We start from the raw sequence: 22,820 nt of genomic DNA, 5'->3' as shown, positions 1-22,820 counted from the left end.
CGCGCAAGTTGATGTGATGTTCAAAAAAGTTTGATTGGTGTATATACATCGCAATTCATTTTTCAATTTACCCACGTTTATCATGGGGTAAAATTTGGAGACAGTAGCCAACAAATGGATGGGAAATTGACGAGCAAATTTTGAAAAAATTTTGGGGTTCATCAAAGAGAACGCGGCAAGGTGTTCAGTGCGCAGACGATCGCCTATTTGATTCACCAGAATGTCACAGCATTCCTTTGCAGACAAAATCAAACGCTGCGTTGTTTGCCCGCGGCGTAAAGAAGCACTCCATGTGTCGTCGTATTTTATTGTTTCCCGGATACGTGATACAGCATCGCAGAAGTCTGGAATACACGACTGCACAGACGCTCCATCCATTAGCCTTGACTGCAATGCGCCGTATAATACATCCACGTGATAGAATATTGTGGAGAAAAAAGCGAGAAAAAATGAAAACTCATCATCTTCTAGCAGACGCTTTAGACCCGCCGCCTCTCTCACAGAGCGTTCGTCCCAAACCGGAGAGCTCTGAATGCCATTGAAACACTCAATGAGCTCAGACCTAATTTCGGACACGCCCTGCACCACGCGTGATTGGAAGTTCCAACGTGTTTGTGCACAAGCTGGGAGACGGCGGCTACATATGTGGCGAAGGAGGTCAGAGCGCTTCGGCGAAACGGAAAAAAATGAAGAAAACCCCGAAACATTTGCAAAAAATATACGGACGAGAGGGGTATCAAGACACATATTTTTAATAACGAGGTTAAATTGGTGTGCATAACAATGTAAAAAATGCTCATGAGGAAAATCTTCTTTTATATAAACTTGAACACCATTTTTCGACCCACTCATGACTGCCGCGCCGTCATAAGTTTGAGCTATCAATTTTGACTTCGCGTTGTAAGGCTGTAACACTTCTTTCAGTACAGCCGATATCCCGCAAGCCGTGCGATCAACGATTGGTACAAAGCTGTGAAATCTCTCGGTAGGTTTACCATCTTTCATAAAACCGAAAAATCACAGCCAGTTGGGAAACGCACGTGATGTCAGTTGTCTCGTCAGACTGAATCGAAAGGAACTGGCAATTCTCAATTTCCAGAGCCAAATGTAAATGTAAATTTTATACATTGAGTCGAGCAAATCATTTTGGATATCCTTAGATGTCCCTTTCGAAACAGTTGCGGCATTAAGATGATCTCTCAATACTGTATCTAGGGATGCGGTGTATTCCACCATATCCAAAAATACCCCTCTATTAGAAGAGCCAGCCCGTTCATCGTGCCCACGGAGGGACAGCTCGTGACAACCAATGAACTTCAAAACATCTATCAATCGACCGAGAACATGGCGGTTTTTCTCGACGTTTTGGTTGTGCCGACAAATAGAAACCGCGCGTCCTTCATTCAACTGTGCTGCAATATTAACATTTCCGAATGTTCAGTATTTTTTACTGCATTGTCCAGATGCTCCATAGAAGATTGATGATCCCTGGCACGCTCGTAAAGATGTTTAAGATCTCTAAAACCAAATTTACACCAACGTGAGTCACGGGCGGTAGCAAAAAGTAGGCAATAAAAACAAAAAAGTGCATTTTTGTCCTCGCTGTAACACAACCATTTGTGTTTTTTATACCAAGTTCTGCGCAGAATGTACGCCGACGCTTTCCTCCGTCATGGGATTGTTCCAGTGAACAATTTTTTGGTTGATAAGGCCCAAGACGTTGTACCTCTAATTTTTGTTCCAGCGGCAGCTGCGAAAACGGAGTGCGAAGTAGTGCATCAACCTTATTCATTATGAGGTCTAAGGCTAAGAAATGCGAAGCCGGAAAGAAGTGAGGAGCTCAAAAGGAATGTGGAAAATCGAAAGCAAATGGACTAAAGGTCTCTAACTGAACAAATATCGAAACAAGCGACAAAAACGAAGGCGAGGAAACTATAAACTCTTCAAGCAACCAACGAACGAGAAGGAATGCGTGAATATGTCAACACGTTGTTGTAAGAAACGTCGGCATTGTGTCGTCATAATTTCGGGGCTAGCCCCGATGATTTAGTAAAAGAAACAGAAAACAAACGAGACAAACGCGGCGAGTGGAAGATAAAAGAGAGAATACGATATACAATGAGCAACCGGGGCAAAATCGGCGTCGCCCCGTCGACGTTCGGCGAAGGCTTTGCGAGCGAAAAATGAACCATGTCGGGAGAATATGGCTAGCGTAGACAGTCTGTGCAACCGATATTGAGGTATTTTTCGAATATTTTTTATTATACCGAAAAAACAACCGGGGCATTGCCCCGGTTGGCCCTATTGACGCGCCGCCACTGGATATTGTGTCTATATAATGTGATGTTTTTATTAATAAAATGCAAAAATAAAAATCTCGTGCTATTGACTAGGTCTTATTTTAAGGGGAGGGCTTATATAAAAATCATTTTTAAAATTCAGGGTAGGTCTTATTTGTCGGGGAAACACGGTAGTAGCCTAGTATACGGTAGTGATTTATTTAAATTTATTCTCAAATCATTATACTGTTATATGATCCACATTGGTGGAAATTTAATACAGTAATAGGAAAAGGCGTCTAAATTTGTAGACTCTGAGATTGGTACTATTGAGGTGGCCAGTTTACGCTATTTCTCTCGTTTTCTCGTCGGTCGCAACGACCCCGATATGAGAGAGATCGTTGTCGTTTGTGAAATTGTTATTGACGGCGCAGTAGCCCTACTTTGACAAGCTCGAGAAAGTGAGAGAGATAGATTTATTCCGTCAACCAGAAAAAAAAAACAGTCATAACAATAAAAAAAATAGTGCTACAAATTCCAGAAGTGTTATGAGAATTAAGTTCAGTTATTCCTGTTGCAGTGTGCTACACTTTGTTTATATTCCGTCATTATTACATTATCGTTCTTTGTGTTGTGATCACTGATTATCATCAAGCGACAACGGACTGCATTTGCCTTACTGCATTAGTTACGTGCCGTTACGAGTATTAGACGGTAGTCCGATTGAGTTTGGCTATACTTAGTGACTCAATGTAATTATGTTGCATGTTCTTGTGCTTAGGTTAAGATGAGTTTTTAGTTTCTTAAAGCCATAATTTTGGTTATAATAAATAAACTGTCATAACATAATGCCATATTCACATATTTTACCTATCGGCAGAACATGGAGGGAGCTGACTCCGATGACCACATGGTCGTATCGCTCCCTCCAGCCCATTTCGAAAAAGGTGTTTTTGGGCGCTCCTGGAGTATGTACATCAAGATGGCGCACAACCTGAACATAGTATGTGTACCAGGTCAGGGTTCAGGTTGTGCGCCATCTTGGTGCACATACTCCAGGAGCGCCCAAAAACACCTTTTTCGAAATGGGCTGGAGGGAGCGATACGACCATGTGGTCATCGGAGTCAGCTCCCTCCATGTTCTGCCGATAGGTAAAATATGTGAATATTGCATTATGACTACTATTAGTAAACACGGAACTGACACAGTAAGATTTATTTAAGCCAGATCGAGATGCTATTTATCGTTCTGATACTGTGATACGGCAATCTATGTGATGTTAGGTGAAACCTACGGTAAGGTTCAAAGCCTTTATCAAATATTCAGATTGCCTGCATGCTGCAATTCAGCGATTGGGCTACAAATTTCATAACAAACGGCAATTCAGCAATTGCAATGATTAACAAAAAAAAATGTGAGAATGAGAGATGGGTTGAGTTGCATGTACGAATTAATACAATTAAAAAAAAATTATTTAATTTTTAACAAATGGTATTTGTAGGATAGGATAGAATTTACATAGTCTATTTATCCCGGGGGAGAGGAAAGACAGCTCAATCATATGGCGAACCACGGCCTCTCGCCCTGTTACCAGTCCAGGTTGGGTATGGAATTACAGAATTAGTTCGCCAGTTATTTGTTTTCGGAAGCATGGACTTGATGGTGGAGGAAGCCGTAACCGACCAGCGGTTACGTGAACCACCCTACGGTGGCGAGGAGTCCAGCAATCCTCTCGCACATGATCATCCCCGCATTGTCTCTGAGAAAGAAAACAGCTTGGGCAAATGATCAACTAATACACATTTTTAAACTTGGATACATAAACTATGCATTAAAAGTGAGGACTAAGCCCCACAAACCGACAAATAAAAAACAATTTTGGCAATTGAACTACTAACATAATACTCAAATATAAATTTGGACATTGAAAATTGTTTGAATCAGCAAGGAGTCAGCCTGGCAGGTAAAGAATTTCAGTAGATAAACAACATGGTACTCATATTACAGCATTATTGGAATCAGCCTTACAATACTGCAATAGGAAAGAATTTTGACAGATGAGTGACTAAAATCCATATATAAATACAAATTTATATACTATTATATTTGAAGCAGCAACCTCGAATAACTGAATAAGAAACAATTTTGGTAAACGTAGTATTAATACAGTAATAGTCATATATCTGTATATAAATACAATTTAGGTTGCATAAATATTATTTGAAGCAGTGAGGGAGGACATGAGGGGTAAGACCTTTAAATAAGAGACAACTGTGGCATATGAAAAACTCATACTCATATATAAATTTGTATATGATGACTATTATTTGGAGCTGCAATGAGTTAGCCTGACAAATAAAAGGTTTTTGCAGATATACAAATAGTCCTCATATATAAATGGAAATTTGGATAAATAAACATTATTTGAAGCAGCAAGGGTCAGCCTCTCAAATAAACAGAAATTTTGCAAATACACAAATAGTATTGTGGCATGTAGAGTTTGTTATGCTTCGCCCACTGCTAATGGATGTATTTGTGGTACTAAACTATACCAGACATAACATATGATATAGGCTACAATAATATATATATTTTTCGGTTCCATTACATTTGAACCCACGTACATTTGAACCCATGACAATTGCACCTGTATGCTATTGCACCTATGGAATTTTTTTTGTTTCACGGATAGTTAAACCCATACTAACCCTAACCCATGGGTTTTAGCACCCGCATATAGATTTCACCCGTGGATATACGCATGGGTTCAAATGTACGGTCACCATATTTTTCATATATTTACAGATTTCCAAACTAATTTCCTTGCATAATTGTTTAAAATGGATGAGAAATTTTTAAGAAAAAAGTCATTTGCATTACCGAAAGTTAATCCATTTATTCATGACCTTCAATTATCAATGAAAGACAAACTGCAGGTAATAAAAACTTTGTATCTGATTTATGAAGAAATTGGAGTACAGAATCTTACTCTGACTTGGGCAGGAACAAATGTCGGGACATCTTGGAATCGGGCAACTGCGCCCTACTGCCATTACATAACTTTGTTCCATTTTTCAGATCTTGGTCATGTCTTTTACACTTGCACCGATTCGACTATTTCTGATATTTATTCTTCTAATTTTTGCATGGTTAATTGCATTCATATCTACGTTGGGTCTGGATATTGATTCTAAAAAACCAGTTCGATCATGGAGGAGGTGAGATTCGTTTGTTTATTCTTCAATTTGAATGCAGTTGAAATGCTTTTCTTGAAGTAATCTCAAAATTGAACTTGTCAACCTGATGTATGATTTTTAAACTAAATAGGTCTTATAAATAAATTAGGTCTCACAATGCTTTCTTCTATCGAAATCTATAAATATATACTAAAACTGTACACTTTATTTTTGACCCACAAAATATTGGCCATTTTGTTTACAAAATAATTTATTCGATATATATTGAATTCGATATTTCAAACAAACAATATAGCCTACTTCAATACTATTCTTTATATATGTCTATGATGCAAATTGATTTGAATTTGCCATTCTTCACTTACGGTAATTGCTGCAAGCCTACTCAATATCTAACTATTCTGTTCTGCCTCTTTTTGTTAATGAGATGTTGTTGATTTCAAATGTTATACTGATAAAAGTAGCCCAGTATAGCCTTTGTACAGGTAGCATATTGAGATGTTCAGTAACATCTTGTTTCACAAGCTTAGAAAGCAAGTGGAATTCTAATAAATGGGAGATGAATTTTTCAAGTAAATTGTTTAATTTATTTTAATTTTATATTTAATGTTTATGGTATTAGTCATTATGGGTATATTATCTCCGTCTTCTATTACCGTATATAACATCAATACTTTGTCTACATTTCAGTCAAATTTTAATATGAAAAAGTTGGCAACTTTGCGGGTATCTAATTAACGTTTTTGCACACAGGTTGCCTATATTACTGCTCCAGCCTATCATGCGAGCCGTATTCTTTTGTATGGGCGTAATATGGATTGAACAAAAAGGGTTACCTGCCTCTAGAAAAGAGGCCTTTATCTACGTGATCGCTCCCCATTCTACTTTTTATGATGCAGTACCATGCGCAATCATAGCTACTACTGTGGTCGCCAAACAAGACTTGATTTCAGCACCTTTTATAGGAAGTAAGATAGTTTTCTCATTAAAATGAGTATTGTTGTGGCAGAATCAGTAGTAGTGGGATTAGACTTAGTGATTCCACGCTTAGTAGATATTGCCGAAATATGTAAGACTGTAATTGTTATTGTGTGGTTATTTTTGTTATAATCATTTTGCATGTGCAATTAATAACTGTAATTGTTATATATGATATTGATTTCTACAGCTTTCGCAGCAGTACAATTTAAGTAGTGCATGTACACTAGCATGATTATTAGTTTTTTTTTACAATAATAATCTATATGCATGTGCTACAACTAAAAGTCATCACTCTTTGCTTGGTAGTGCGCTCTAACAATTAAAATAATTCTCAGTGCCTACCTCATTAGATTAAATCTCTCACTATTGATTGAGTTTCTATGGGATTACTTATGTTTCTACGCTTTTGTGCAGGCAGATCCTTGCAAGGATGCTGTAGCAAGAGTGAACTTGAAGATAAATATTGTAAGCGATTCAAGCGATTTGCTGCTTGCTGCACCAGTTGGTTGTTGAATAATATTTGTCTGAGGAAGTCTGACCTTAGTCAGTTGAAATGTTACAGAAATATATTTATGTTAGTGTGGAGCAATCCTATTGAATCACATAGTACTAATATATATGTTTCAGAAACATTATTTGTTACAAATTCTCAAGCACTAGTCTGTATTTAAATCTTGTTTTTTTATATCATTTTCCTGGTATATAAATACGAGGAACAATATTGTATTTATATATATACTGTATATACCAGTTTTCAGCTTTGCTGCAGTTGAACTAAATGGATATTCGAATATCCGTTACCACCTATACGGCACCGTTTTGCTTGGGCACAGAACTCGCGCATCGTTAAATCGATCACTTGATTTCTGCTATAATTTACCCACGGCTCTTTCTAACAGACAGAAAAATCAAATTTTAGGAGTTGTTTTCTTTGCAATATGGTGCTTTTTGTTTTCTTTCTGTGCCTATCATATCATTTCAATTTTTAATTTCATAAACACCCTAATGCCGGTGGCAATAATGATAATATTCTTCACTTAAACTTGGATAGGTTGTTAATTTAAAAACCATGATATTGATGATCAAAGCTGATACAAAAGAGAAAAAAAGACTAAAACTGATTTGGGTTCTAAACTCGCTTCTTAATACCGGTACTTGTTTTTAACATCTGTTAATGAATGTCTGATGTTGTGGTAAAATTGTGGTATGCCCTATGGAATATAGATTACCAACATCTGCAAGTCACCGCGGCAGCGTGATTGTGGTGACAAAAACAGTTGCGAATATGACAATAATTTACCAATATAAATGCACATTGTTACGACTTTTCAGTCTTTTAGTCATTCACAAAAAGGTACTCTTGTTACTGTAGTATGTGTATCAGGTTAGGGTTAGGTCATAATTTTATTTCGATTTCCCTTATTTTAGTTCCATTACGAGTTACTGTCTGCGCTAGCCAAGTGAATATACCCCCTGCCCATAGGCATAAGTTTCTTCACACTACTTCAGGGGTCGGCAACCTTTTGTCGCTCGCTGGTCAAAATTAAAGGTTGCAAGTAATTAGCGGGCCGCACATATTTTTGGAAAGTTGAAAACCGAACGGATGATACTTTTCATAATAAAAATCAAGCAGTGAGACATTTCTCAAATAGAATATGGATTTATTCCCTCATTGCATCACAAAAAATTCCATTCGGATATTTTCAGCGCCATTGAACCCCTTGCACTTAGCATCAACTTTTCTGCATTTTGTTGCTATTGGTGTAATTATAATTAAATTATAGGCTCATTAAACGAGTAATTGCGAAGTTTATACTCATACAATAAATTCTGTTACGTAAAGATTATAATCATCAGGACAGCTGTTTCGATAATATAATTCAGTGAAGCGTCGCGGGCCGCAGGTTGCCGACCCCTGCACTACTTGATGTAAAATAAGCGAACAAAATTAGTTATCTCCATATTGGTACACATACTTGTGGAGCGCCCACAAAAGAACGACCTCCGCCATGCTCCTGTTGTTTAAAAGGATTCGACTATAAGGTATTCGTAAAAAAATGTTAGAATTATTTGATCCGAAAAAATATTCTATTTTGTCCACTCCCATAATAAAGGCCTATCATTTATTGAGTAGAGTACACTGCTTAAATTGTAGCAAATTGAATTGAATTAAGTATCGCAATATATATTTATGAAAACATAAAATGATTATTAGTACAATAAATTCAAGCGAGGTAGGTAATACGTAGATTCACTCTCAATATGTTGAAAGATTTTGTATGATTTTCAGCATGTTAGGTAGTTAATTTAATAAAAAATGTCAAGAATCAAGACCAATGTCTTTTTTGCTTTTTAATCAATATTTACAGTACACAATAAAGCATCACTGTTAGTGTAATATAAGTCAGTTTACCAGAAACTCATTTCTTTTGAAAACTTGATTGAATAATTAACAATAATCATATGTACCATGCCACGTTAGGTGTCATTGTTGGTGTTACAACAGCAACACTTGAAGTGATGATTTATTTTGTTGTCACCATTGATAGTCATCCTATTATTCATAATTCTGATGTATAATATGCATTGATGATAAATTGTGACAAGCAAATTACTGAATAATGACATAAATACATTGTCAAATTGTAAAATTAAGTAATCTGTTATTATCGATCATTTTACTCACACTTTCAAGTTCTCACTGTTATATGTCAACTCTGCCAAGCAGGTAGTTCAAAATTTTAACTTCGTCACCCGACTGCGGCGAGTATAAAAATATTAAATCATCACTGAATCGAATTTTTCAATTATACAAAGAATGTGGATTGGTATATGTATATTTTTAACAGTTAATAATTAGAATATAGGAAAATGTGGAAATGAAAATTTCGCAAGAACAAATTTAGGGTCACACAGTAGTAAAAAAAAACATTTCTTGATTTTTTGTCATCAACCATATGACACCAATAGCAAAGGTGTTGCTGGTATATAGTATGCTATACAAACTATTACTATAATTGACGATCCGTCCAGTTTTGTTGATCAGGGACAGGCCGCTTAGATAGGCTTTCCTCACTTTCTTTACCTCCTTTTAGCAATTTGCAAATTAGCTGCAAAATGATTCGAATATTTTGCGATCAGATTGGATTTAAAATATTTTATTCGCTTGGCTTATGCAATCATTTTATGTCACGTCACTTGTTTATTCACATAGTTATTATTCTATGATTTACTATTTTTGGGAGATTATTTCACGGCCTTCAGGACAAAAAAATCTCTTCAGATAGATGTCAATTCTGTTGTGGGCTAGGGCTTTTTGGTATATTATTTGCATAGGCTATGGAGTTTCTTGATTTTAGGTGAAGTTTGCATTTGCTCATTGATATTTTGAATGAGATTTGTATATGGTAGACATAATGGACAGCTTGTGCAAAACAGAACATAAGTCATCTGATCTGACTAAAAAGTCGTATAGCAATATGAGGTCTTTCTCAGCCATTAAACTTAATGGGTTGATGTATTTTTCAGGACTGCTTTCGAGAAATTTCTGAGAAAAATTAGTTATTTGGGAATGGGCTTCCAACAGAATGTAGTTGGTAATTGGGAAAACAAAGTTTCGAGTTTTTTTAGATAATATACTTTTGTTAAATTTGCAGGAATAGATTATTATGTGAACGACCTATTACGCGAATATATTCTTCGATGCGTTTACAGGTTTATATGGTCGGGACTTGTTTTGAATAATTTTGATTGTTGAGTTGATATCACAATTTGGATTTCATATATAAACTTTTTCCTAAGCGAATATAGTTTTTCAAAAGTTTTTTTTATTATATCATCATTGGTTGATTAATAACAATATTTAGTATTCATAACACAGTAATTGTTCATATTTCTGCATTAACTTGAAATGCACTCTTTCTTATTACTCAGATTCTTATTCCAATTGGTTACGATTTTTGGACGCATGCAGTTCTTCTGTATGGGATTCTTATGGGTCAATATCAAAGGTGAACGTGCATCTCACAAAGAAGCTAGAGTAATTGTTGCAGCTCCACATGCATCATTCTTCGATGCTCTACTCTGGTTTTGCACTCTACCTTTACCATCCTGCCTGTCTCGTGCAGAGAACAAGCAAGCTCCAATTATCGGAAGTATGTCTTGCATGAATATGAATGTATTTCATTTGTTTCAAAACCAATCGCATGAAACTATATGTTACAATACACAGTTTAGATAAAACAAATATGCAATAATGTTTAATCATTCATTGCTTCTGCTTTTATCTTGCTCTTTATTATGCAGTGCTGCCTTTGCTTGTCATATTGAATTTTGCACTAATTTTGCTTTGCATCCTTCCTGCTTGTGCACCATCTTTTATGGCTCGCTAACATGCATATTTGTTCATTAGTAGCATCTAATACTGTTTTTTTTTGTTGCAAAATATAGTTACAAAACTTTAACATTAAATACCTGTAGTCATGTACGCATTCGATAGATCTTTATCAATTTAAATCTAAAATCCATCTTGTCATGTCAACAATGGATCGTATCAACAATGATATATCAAACGTTTCAAATTTATGAAACTGAAAAGTTTGGGTTTTAGAACTTAATAAGACTATGAATTGTGACTCTGTGGCAAGGTTGACTGTTGCTCTACCACTGTGAAGCACTTGCTCACAAACCTGGTAAAACAGTTAATTGTGAGATTTTATTTTAAATTTATTTTATTTTGTTTGATAATGTTGCAATATTTTGTCTGATAATGTCACAGAATTGAAAAATTGTTTTATGCTTTCTCTCAATCAAGGATTTATTTTGATGTTTATGCAGTAATATTTATGTTCATGTTTATACAGTGACAGTGCGGTAGTTGAACATAATTCATTCGGGATCCGTGTTTGACTACTGATTTGTTTGAATACCGAAACTTTTTTCCATAAGAAACAATGGTATTTATTTTAAACAACAATAACTTTGATAAAGATAAGCAGGAACTTTTTCATTTTCTCAATTATTTAAGGCCTTTGCCAACTAATTGCTGTCACTCCCTGCGTAACATTAGCTTTCTTTATTATTGTCTCATATTTCATAAACGTGGAATGGCAATAATTTCTTTTTTTTAAGTCGATAGTTATTCTCACCTCTTTTCTTTATCACTACTTTTCTTTGGAGCCATTTTCAACAGCAAAAAAGGCAAGAAAAAGCACTAAACACAAAAATTTCTCAACATGCGTTATCCTGCTAACATCAGTCTCCAACTGATGTATGTTGAATGGCCGAGGGCAGCCGAGATGGCGTGTTCTAACTCAGAAGTTTCGTTCGATATACCACATCATTTTTGACTCGAATTCGTTGGTCGACTATCGAATTGTTAGTGTCGAGTCGTTCGACTACAGAGTTATCACTGTATTTATATTGCGTTATACAAGATGCATTTGCACACGTCAGGTTATCAACTCATTTGTAATTGTTTTTGACAGCCTTGTTGAAAACATTGCAGCCGGTTCTTGTCGTTCGACATGATCCTGATTCAAGAAAAAAGACAATTCAAGAAATTCACCGCCGTGCGTCATCACAAAATGAGTGGCCACAGATTATTGTATTTCCAGAAGGGACTTGCACTAATGGAAAAGCACTAATTACCTTTAAAGCTGGTGAGATGAGATGAATATATAAAACTCAAATCTATTTGATTGTTATCAAACATGCAATTTTTATGGAAACAATTTTGAAGTAATTTCTTTCACAATAATGTTATCAATTAAATATTTTTTTTTCCTGTTACACTTATTTTACATTTTTATATTAATTTAAGGTGCTTTTATTCCTGGAGTTCCTGTGCAACCAGTATTGATACGGTACCCTAACTATTTGGTAAGAATGCTTTTCAGAACAAATATTAGAATTTTAACCTAGTTCTGTGACACTCCGCACTGAACACTGCTCCGCAGTCCGCATGCATGACTGGGTGATCATGTCCTGATTTTAATACCCTTTTTCCAGGCATGCAGTTAGCCCTGTGATAGGCCTAAGTAGTTTCAAATATTGTATTAATTGTAATATAGGCTATTTAACTTAATACATTTCTTTATTTATGGTAATGCTTTTCAGTTACAATGTAGCTACAAAAATGTTTCCTGGACTGCATATTGTCGGCAACAACAACCGATCCTTTCCAGAGTAAACCGGTCTCAACCAGTTCAATCAAACTCACTTTCACTGTGAAATATCTCTCAATATTATGTGTTTTTACCAAATTAAAACTTATTCGTAAGTAACAGGTTCCTTATTGCAGGATACTTTTACTTGGACAATGAATGGACCTGGAGGGTAAATTTTTTATTTTTTATTCTTGATATATCGAAAGTTGTGCAAAGTGAAAAATGAAAATGCTGCACAATGCCTTTCAAATATATTTCTCTTGTAATAAATTCTATGATCTCTTTAATTTAATTTGTGTATGCACGCTGCAATATATAAATTGTCTCTTGATGTAAAAATCTAGAATATATATCTATTGCCAACTCCATGTCAATTTTCTCAATATCAATTTAATCAGGCAGAGATGTGATAATGGAAGAATCGTATACTAAAGTCTGTATTTTGTGAATATGAAAACTGATCAAATTCTGATTATGATATAAATCCTGGTCAAATTTTCTAATGACTGATCATTCAATTTAATTCTTTCAGAATTTTTCAACCACCCCTAGAAATATTAATCTGATTTGGCCAATCGTATCATGAATCCTTTGAAATTGATTTTTGATCTGATCCTTTCTTGTAATTAAATTATAATTTGCTTCTTTAGATTGACACTCTTATGGTATTCTTTGTGTCAGTTTTACATCCGATTCCAGGTTGAGGTATGGTATTATTGCAATTAGTTATTATTTTCAATCTTAGGTGTAACTCCAAATTGAATATAAAGTTATTATGATTTAATGCTGCATGATATCAAGGAGTTGCAACATTTTATGATCTATTAATTTTGAACAGCATTTTAGCGACATTTTTCAATCTTTTAAATTTTAACATCAGCAGAATTATTTTATTTTTTTATTTTCCCTCATTAGCTTACATGTGATAACTAGCTATAGAAGTTGCTGTTTTTCAATCAAGAGTGTTTCTGCCGCAAATGAATTAAATCAGTGTCAATTCATATAGCACTATTCATATAGCACTATACTTGCAAACTGTTGTATCGTTTTCTATTTCACCTCACTATTAGCACTATTCATTAAAACTTTTTAATGACTCCATCCCGTTTCCGCTTGGTATTTATTGTTCTCTTCTCAGTTCCTTCCTGTATATACACCCTCAGATGAGGAAATAGACGATCCGAAGTTGTATGCTGAAAATGTCCGCTTTTTAATGGCTCAGTGAGTGTTCTTTCAGTCACATATTTGTACAATTACTCACAATAGAGTGTTAGAGACAGATATGGGCATTTATATTAATAATATAGGCGTACAGTATGTCTGACAATTATATTAATATAGGAGGTTTACAATTTTAAGGTCACATTGTAATTCACATTGTATATGTATCCTTGCAAATACCGCATTTCTCCTTGCATAATGTGCACCCATAGATAATACGCATGTACATTTTAGCACATCTGTAGCGAGAAATCAATCTCCATGCATAATACGCATATGGGGTTTTGTCCATCTCTTGCGTTATGAGTGTTTTTCGCGGAATCGTTTCAGGCATTTGTCTGCCTTCTGTAAATATATCTCCTAAATAATATGTTTTTCATGTATTTATGGTGTAATGGTTCACCTACCAAGCCTCGCTTATCAATGATAACAGTTCTCCAACAATCAAGTTGCTAAAAAATGTTTATTTAGATATTTGAACCTTGGGTGTCGATGCTTGATAACCAGCTTTGGTTCCCCGCGGCTTCCCTTCCACAGTAAAATAAGTAGTCAATATTATTTATTCGTCTTAATTTTGCATGTTAACTTTTTTACTGGATGGAAAAAATAAACTTGACTATGACTAGGGTCCGCCAATCTTGATATGATGTTATTTAACATTAAAGTATCATGCTTTTATTTATCTCTGATCTCTAAAACCTGATGAGGCCCGAATTTAGAGCATGTTTTCAGACACCACACTGACCAACCGGTCATTAATTAGCGTGACATATAGTGATTTATGACCCTGAAGTGTTGCTGATTCGGCGGCGAAAGAAAGGCAAGACAATGACAGCAGTTAACGATGTACATCTGTTCTTTTAATTCACCGTTTTTCGGACGCTTGAGTTTTGAATTAATTGAGATTCCTGCTACTTTTACTAACCTAAATTTCGTTGAATTGGGCATGCTTCTACCGAAACAAGCATGATCTGACTCTAACAGATATTGGTAAATGAAATTTATACACTTTAACATTAATATATATGATAATTATTAGCTAGTTAGGGATGAAATAAGGTATAATATTTTTTCGATATTTTCTATGTCAATGCATAATACGCACCCCGTTATTCTGAACTTGAATTTTAGCCGTGAAAGTGCGTATTATACGCGGAGAAATACGGTAATTACAATGACAATCTGATTTTTTTTCTTTCTATTTTATTTCCTTCTTTCTAAATCAATGAAATATGTTTGATTTCATTGCAAGAATAATAAATGATTTTAGAAGTAATTAATTTTGATCAACTTATCTTTTTTTCTTAACAGGGCATTGAATGTACCTTGCACTGAACACACATTTGAAGATTGTCGTTTAATGTCCCAAGCAAAATCTAAAGATTTGCCAATGGAAGCTGGCCTTGTGGAATTTTCGAAGCTGAGCAAAAAATTAGGGTGATTTTCATATTCTTGAGTTTCAGTCATGATTCTTTGTTATAACATTTTGGACTGAAATGTTCTTTGTATGTTGCAGAAATGTTAACGCATGCATAACACCAATCTTCTATTAGATTTATTTGATTGTGCCTGAATTGAATTTAAAATATTTCACCAGCCAGTTGTGCAAAGCAAGATAATAATCTTGTTTCGAATGCCCTTCTCATTGGTGCATTTGCATCTTTGATTGAATTACCATGTTGTTATTTTTATGAGAACAGAAAACCCTTGTTTGGAAATATATGTTGTAGGCATTTGGACGAGAATGGAAACAACGAATTGTGCTGAAAGGAAGCCTAGTACTTGGCAACTCCAAGTATTGCAATCTATAATTCATTGTAGTTGTTATATGTCATGCTTTTGTATGAAATCTGATTGGAAATCAAGAAGTTCACCAAACATGACACCGGTTGATGAGCACTGATGTAAACCAGGCCTTTTCATTATCCTAAAGCCCCTAACAGTTATTCAAAAATTATCTATATTAAGAACAAGTAGCACTGGAATAATGATGGCTTTTAGAACTTAGCTTATTGAGCGACTGTATTGTTTGCCTAAGGATAACATCGTTATTATGATATAAACTCTAGGATTGATATAAATGAGATGAATGAAATGCTGGATGAGTTTGCGTTGAAATCAAGATCGTGTAAGGATGGTTTGATGGGAATTGAGGAATTTGCTGAACTTTTGTGTCTTCCAATTACTGAGCCTTTGAAAGAACTCTTCAATTTGTATGATAGGGTGAGTATGCAGCTCCAATTCCTTTTATTTAATTGCAGAATATCTTCCAGCACCGGTAGTAATGTGTTTTGCAATGTTATTCAACATCATCATGCATGTTACTTGTTGGAGAAAGTTGCGATTTAAAAACATTAATGCAATTTGATTTTAAAAAGCAACATTAATGCAATTTGAGTCTATTTCTTGCAGGATGGAAGTGGTAAGCTGGATTTTCGGGAATATGTAATCGGAATGTCACTACTTTCTCATGCTGCAGTTACAGAGAAGTCTATCAAAATAGCTTTCAAGGTTTGTCTGGTTTAATTTTGCATGGTTTAGAATTCAAACGCCTTACCTTTTTCTCAGTAAGTTTTAAGCAATCAATATCATGATTGTTATCGTACTTCCACTAATATATATGTAAATTTTGAATTTTTTATAATTAATTCTCAAATAAGGATTTATTTAAATGACAAATTACTCTTACAGGTTTTTGACAGAAATGGAGACGGTACGGTGACACATGATGAATTGGATCACGTACTTAAGTCTGTGTTTGGTCATGATTTTGAAACACGTAATATTTATGATAAAATTGATCAGGAGAACAAAGGAAGAATAACCTTCGGTAATTGATTATTCTGCAATTAAAATGTCAAAAAGTCAAATTATTGATCAACCATTTGTCGCTTCACTCAAATTTTATTCTTCCAGTTTTATGCAACTGTTGTCTAACACTGATCGGTGAATCAGGATAAATAACTCCACTTGAAAACAAAATTTAGCGCTCCAGAAGTGTGTGTACCAATATTGCTGTTACTCAGGCCTGCACAACATACGGCCCGCGGGCCGCATGCAGCCTGCTAGATACTTCTGTGCGGCCCGCGGGTGATTTGGAAACACGCCACTTCTCGGGTCTAACAATCAAAGCCGGCATTGTTATGCAAGCGCGCCGCTACTCCAATCATATTCGAAATTCTGAGTTTTATTCTTTGCACTAGCTTCAATAAATTTCGAACTTTGTGTAAAATTGGTGTGCCCTTCGCAACCCCTAAAATTTGTCGCTCGACCCTTCGCCCCCCAGTTTGGGAAACCCTGATTTATTTATCTCGGTATTCAGACTGAATCACGCTTAAAACAATATCGGTATACAATCTCACACTCATTAGTGCATATTAGCAACCTATTAATAACTCCATTATTTTTTACTAGCAGTTTATGAAACTGAAGTTTCTTTGTTGATTCAAACCTTTTTTTTCAATTTTTGACTCATTTCAAATGTTGGTGTCGTAGACCTATGATGACCCCGTCTGTTTCTTAAAACAATTCCTTCAATAATGAATGGTGCAGAAATTCTCGCACAAAAGATATTGCTATTCACTGTAAAATTTCAAATAAATAGGACCAGATTTTGTAGAAAAATGTAATTTAACAGTCAAAAAGGTACAACAGAGGAAGATTTATTGCTACTAAACAGATTGTTTACAATGGAAATATCCAATTATGGAAGATATGACTAAATAAATTGTCATACATAAATATTTGGGTGAAAATGAAGGGTGGGTTTTCAAGGTAGATGAACCACTAAATACATAAATGCCATCTCATATGCAAAAATACTGTACCTTGTTTTTACTCAAGAAAATAAGATGTTTTATATTTTTAAGCTCCCCAGTAATGAAAGTGTTGCATTAAATTTAACTGTTTAACAATATTATTTTGATTTGTAGCCACATTTTAGTACAAAAGAACTCAATCATTGCACATTGCTATCTCAAATATTCATACTTGTCCCGCCTTCAAAAAATTGTTGGTTATTTAGTTGTGTAATATAGCGTTTTCGGTAACACCGAAATTAATACGAAATTAATATAGGTGTTCTTACTAACGGTTTCAAATAATTTGACGGTTTCAACTTTCTACTCAACTTTACTTCCAATTAAATCAACTTTCAGTCCATGGTCAATTTTGGTACTCCCGTAGTGTGTGTACCAGGTTAGGGTTAGGCCATAATTTTATTCCGATTTTCCTTATTTTAGTTCTATTATGATTTCGGGACTGTCTGTGTTAGCCAAGTGAATTTCCCCCGTCCATAGGTTTCAGTCCCTTTACACAACTTGATGTAAAACAGGCGAACAAAATTTGTTACAGCAGGCCTGCACAACTCAAATTACCACGAGGCCTGCAAGCATAAATCTGAACAAAATTTTGTCCCAACCCTAACCTGGTACACATACTACAGGAGTATCCTTTTCTTTAGCTTGGTATTTTGTTTTATTTTTATATAAAGGCTTATAGCCTAGCTGTATAGTAAGAAAAAAAATTGGTGGCATCCCGCAATTTTTTTTTTTTTGGTTCGAATGTTGACAATTTTGTAAAAATTATAAATTTTGGTATAATAATTAAATTCTTCTTGATGGGGCCGAGGCCCATAGCTTGATGGAACACGGCCCATGTGGCCCAATTAGATGGGCCGTGGCCTCGGCCCATGGACCGTAGAGGAGTCACCACCCCTGTAGCCGTACGGAGCCCCAGGGCTCCGCGAGAGGAACTTAGGGGCTCCGTGAGCTATTCGATTACTCTTCAAAATACCGACTCAAAATTTTGTAACTGTTCAAAGAAGCAATAACAGCTTTGATAAAATCTGACAACAATATAGCCTCGAAATATGGTAAAGAGGCGGAATTAAAAAATGACATGATTTATATGCAGGAGCACAGCCAGAATTTTTAAGAGGGAGGTGGTTCAAAATTGGAATCGAAACTTTCCACGCAACATTCTTTGCGATTAAAAAAACGGATAACGAGATTCTGTTGCATAAAATATTCAATCCATGACCGAGCATTTAACGTGTCTCGGCGTTATAATGTAATTGTGCTCATCGTTACTCACGTTTGGTTCGAGATTACTATTAGGATTACTAAAATGAAAGAATACTATTCTAAAATAACATAAAATATGTGATAAACTGCCAACTATAAATAAATTGGAGTCGTATTTTCGCGATCTTAGGATTTGTCAAACTTGATTTGTTCTTTCGCACTTGAGATTATTTTTAAGCAAGATAACGCCTTTTAAAAAATCCCAATGTCTGGGCAAAATACGAACAATTGAAATTTATGTTATTGCATTCGGCTCGTCGGTATAGTTTCAGAATGAAAAAAGGTACATCGCGGATCGCGCGCACAATTGATTGCGTGCGGCTCCGTCGGTAGTTTCAGAATGGGAAAAAGGGTACATCGCACGCACAATTGACTGTGTTTTGATTTCGCAGTTATTACGATGAAAACCTAACATAACACCAAATTTTGTGATTTACAATGTCTATAAAAGCGTTTCCAATCTGAGGTGAGTCTGCTGAAAACCAAACGTGTGATCTTCCATTTTAAGTTTCAGTTTTAATATTTTAGAATGCCGTTTTTCAAGCAAGAAATTTGAGTTGCGGATTTACCTCTTTATTAATTATTAGTTTTTCACATTGAACTCATAATTCCCCACGAGAACAAAAAAGCAATTAACGTCGTCATTGTGTAACAATACATGTATATGCCGAGGGAAATTTTTGATTTAGGGAGAATAAACTCCGGCGTAAAGATGTTTAAGTTCAAATACACGCCATGCTGACGAAAAAAATCGAGGATTTGAACAAAATGAAATTGCGCACGTTATTAGCGGCCTTTTAAGTCTTCCAAAAATGTCAAAGAGAAAAGATTCGCCCCCTAATTTATTAATATGTTTGTCAAGTGTCAAATTTACAGCTTTAGTATATATAATTTATGTTTGAAATTTAGATTTATTTATGACTTGTGTTAACCCTATTAAAAAAGGTTCAGCATTTAAAATAAGTAAAGTACTTTTAACTTGCTCAGGAATATTAATCTGAAAGTAACAATTTTAACATTTATTTTGGGGCTCCGCGAATAATATTCAACCTTTCAAGGGCTCCGCAACACCAAAACTTTGAGAACCCCTGCATGTCTCCATTTACTTTCTTAACTTTGGTATTTAAAGATAATGAAATATCAAATGTCACATACGTAAACAATTGTCTTGAGCGCATTGTTACAACACAATTAAAATATTTACCAGTCTTGTGTTATGGTGTCGGTAACCATGCACAACGTTTGTCATTGTGTTGACCGCGTGCAATGTCATCTTACTGAAGCAAAATAACCAAAATGATGCCTTCTTTGGCAATGTAAATCCAAAGGCCAAATAGAAATTCACTTCTCAGCATTAGATGTTTCAAGATCTAGAGAGAATGTGGCTTCAGCTCAAGGCCCCATTAACTGCGAACAAAAGACTGTGTGCACATGTGATGATGAAAAGTTGTATACTGCAAGAGAGACCGAAGGCCTAGCTAGGATGTCATGTTTGCGACAGATAACGGTATAGGTAAATGGAAACAAAGCCCATAATTGAAAACGAAGCAATGACTTTTCTACTGCAATACGCGACCACGCATCTTTGTGAGCATGGATTTCCGGCACTGACTGTTATTAAAACTAAGGCTCGCCTCAATTTATGGTGACGACTTCAGTATTGCGCTCAGTAAAATAGAGCCGTGCATTGAAGATATAATAAAAGGAAAATTTCCACCTATCACACTGAGTCAATGGACTGTTTCTAATTAATGGCTGTCTGTAATACATTTTTGCGATGTTTAGGTTCGGGTCACGAGTAATCAAATTTAAGAACCACTGTGACAGAGGTTGCTCTGCTTAGCTATAATGTAGAATAATTTTTCGAAATAATTTAATAATACACTACCATGTTATCGGGTTGAAATTCAAGTCACGGTGCGGTTTAATTACACGATTATCATGTTTCAAATGGTTTGTCAAAACGATGGGGTTCCATCGTTGAATGGGCACAATTTTTCGGCAATATATATATCTGGCTTGATTCATTTCTCCTGGCGATAAAATGCAAAGGTGGCAATATTTGACGCTGCTCCGAAAAAGCGTTCAATCAAAGCAAGATTCTGCGAGATAGGCGATGTTTTATCAGCTGGTGCAAGTGCATACAAACTTGTCGGGGAAAGCGCAATTGAATTATTACCCGATCGAAATTTTACCTTGCCAAAGTCTGAAAATCAGAGAGACGGTATTTTGCATAATTATGTAAGTCGCGAAATCACTTTCATAATTGTGATGCAATTATGTGATGTAATTTTCCAGCTCAACCCTAATTTAAAGTCATTATTTTGCTGACCGAACCGAACAAGATAATTTTTTTGGCATATTACTGTAAACGGTATCACTGCTATTACTTGAAGGACATACATGTATGATTTTTGCTTTCCTATATTTGAAACATTGATTCTTTTGTGGATAACGGCAAAATTGATATCACTACTATAAATTGGAAAAATCTTTTAATATCATAATATTTTCTCTTATAGTGCATGCTGATTCGATCATATTTCCCAAGCAATAAAATAATATTTTTATCTTTGATATTAGTATCCTCTCTAAATTGCCCAGATTTGAATTCAAATTCATTTCAAATGCCATTTTTATTTTTAAATTGTAGTCATTTCCCATAGATTTGCTGTCTTCGTTTCGGTAATTTGTAAATGAATATGCAATTATGAGACATTGGACTCAGTAATAGGAGCAGTATTAGCAGTACACCATGTTAAGCGTTATGTCGGTGTACATACAAAACTTTTTATGCTAAATATTTTATAATATTTCATACCTTTTACAGATGAATTTTACGCATTTGTCAAGAAACGCCCAGAATATGCAAAGTTATTCATGACATATGCAGACCTGGAACAGGATGATATGCCGCAAGATAAAATACATAATATTACTCAGAGACGAGCAAGTCATGCACTTGCTGGATCATCAATTTTATCAAATGTCCAATACAGTAATCAAGGAGCTAATGCAATTCTGAAAGAGAAAAAGGATGAATAGAGACTATATATTTGCTTGAAAACCATCATTAAAAATTTGATTTCCAAGAATAAATATTCATAAAACTGTGAGATGCGCAAAAAAATAGAATTTTTTTTTGTGTTTTTGAAATTGATAGATTTATTCAAAATAATTTTTTTTTATATTTATTTAAAATGCCCCTTGCATTCTTCTGCCTTGTAACAAAAATGTTTTTTTTATAAAGTTATTGCAATGATTTCTTATTATTTTACCTGTGAAAACTTAGGAAAGGTTGTGTAATGAATAAGTTCGTTTGAAGTAATTCCCAAATTGAACCGAAGACGCATCAAATTAAATGCAATTTTGACTTCATTAGTATGACATCTTTCTTCAAAGCACCAGTGTCTCATGGCGATTTTGAATATATGTACGTTCATGTATAAATGTGGCATGTTTTTCTATAATTCAGAGTATTCTGTAATAGGCTTCTCACATTTTTGTCATATTTGTTGTTATATTCACATACGTTATTCTGTCACTGATAATGTGTATATTTATGGACTCATTCTGACTTTGCAGTTTTCATCTTTGAGCGTATATTCATCTGTAATAAGTAATTCAAGTTTTTAACTTTCATGTAAAAATAAATGTTCTTATCATTTTTTCGACTCATTTACGGCAAGATATGAAGCAGTTTCAGAAACTTCGTCAGAAAAACATCTTGGTAGTGGGTATCACGATTTTCACGGTATTGTCACTGATAAGATGGTAATTGTACTCTTTGAGCATGGATGCGATTTAAACATAGCTCGGGCGCCGCAGAGACACCTAGTATTAAGAAGGACTTTTTATGCTTTGTAAAAAAATCTTTTATTTAAAATTGA

At 34.9% G+C, this 22,820-nt stretch overlaps 1 protein-coding gene across 3 annotated transcripts; it reads left to right on the top strand.

Annotated features, from left to right (window-relative positions):
* The first annotated feature begins 1,942 nt into the window (after positions 1-1,942).
* LOC120341691 (lysophosphatidylcholine acyltransferase 2-like) lies at positions 1,943-22,597 on the top strand. 3 transcript variants are annotated; one of them, XM_078120244.1, is made up of 16 exons: positions 1,943-2,240; positions 5,086-5,216; positions 5,359-5,498; positions 6,231-6,445; positions 6,873-7,032; positions 10,392-10,612; positions 11,945-12,118; positions 12,280-12,338; positions 12,760-12,794; positions 13,276-13,330; positions 13,764-13,846; positions 15,158-15,283; positions 15,916-16,069; positions 16,259-16,357; positions 16,538-16,676; positions 21,761-22,597. In XM_078120244.1, exons 2-16 carry the CDS (start codon positions 5,121-5,123, stop codon positions 21,973-21,975), a joined length of 1,971 nt encoding a protein of 656 aa, XP_077976370.1. In that variant the 5' UTR covers positions 1,943-2,240; positions 5,086-5,120; the 3' UTR covers positions 21,976-22,597. The 3 variants fall into 3 exon arrangements, with proteins under 3 accessions (XP_077976370.1, XP_039266199.2, XP_039266198.2); XM_039410265.2 differs by lacking the exons at positions 6,873-7,032; positions 10,392-10,612 and having other exon boundaries at positions 1,947-2,240; XM_039410264.2 differs by lacking the exons at positions 1,943-2,240; positions 6,231-6,445; positions 6,873-7,032.
* The last annotated feature ends 223 nt before the right edge of the window (positions 22,598-22,820 follow it).

Source organism: Styela clava, chromosome 14, assembly GCF_964204865.1.
Source record: "Styela clava chromosome 14, kaStyClav1.hap1.2, whole genome shotgun sequence".
NCBI lineage: Eukaryota > Metazoa > Chordata > Ascidiacea > Stolidobranchia > Styelidae > Styela > Styela clava.
Note: the sequence above shows the minus strand (reverse complement) of the source record. Positions and strands in the feature narration are given on the sequence as shown.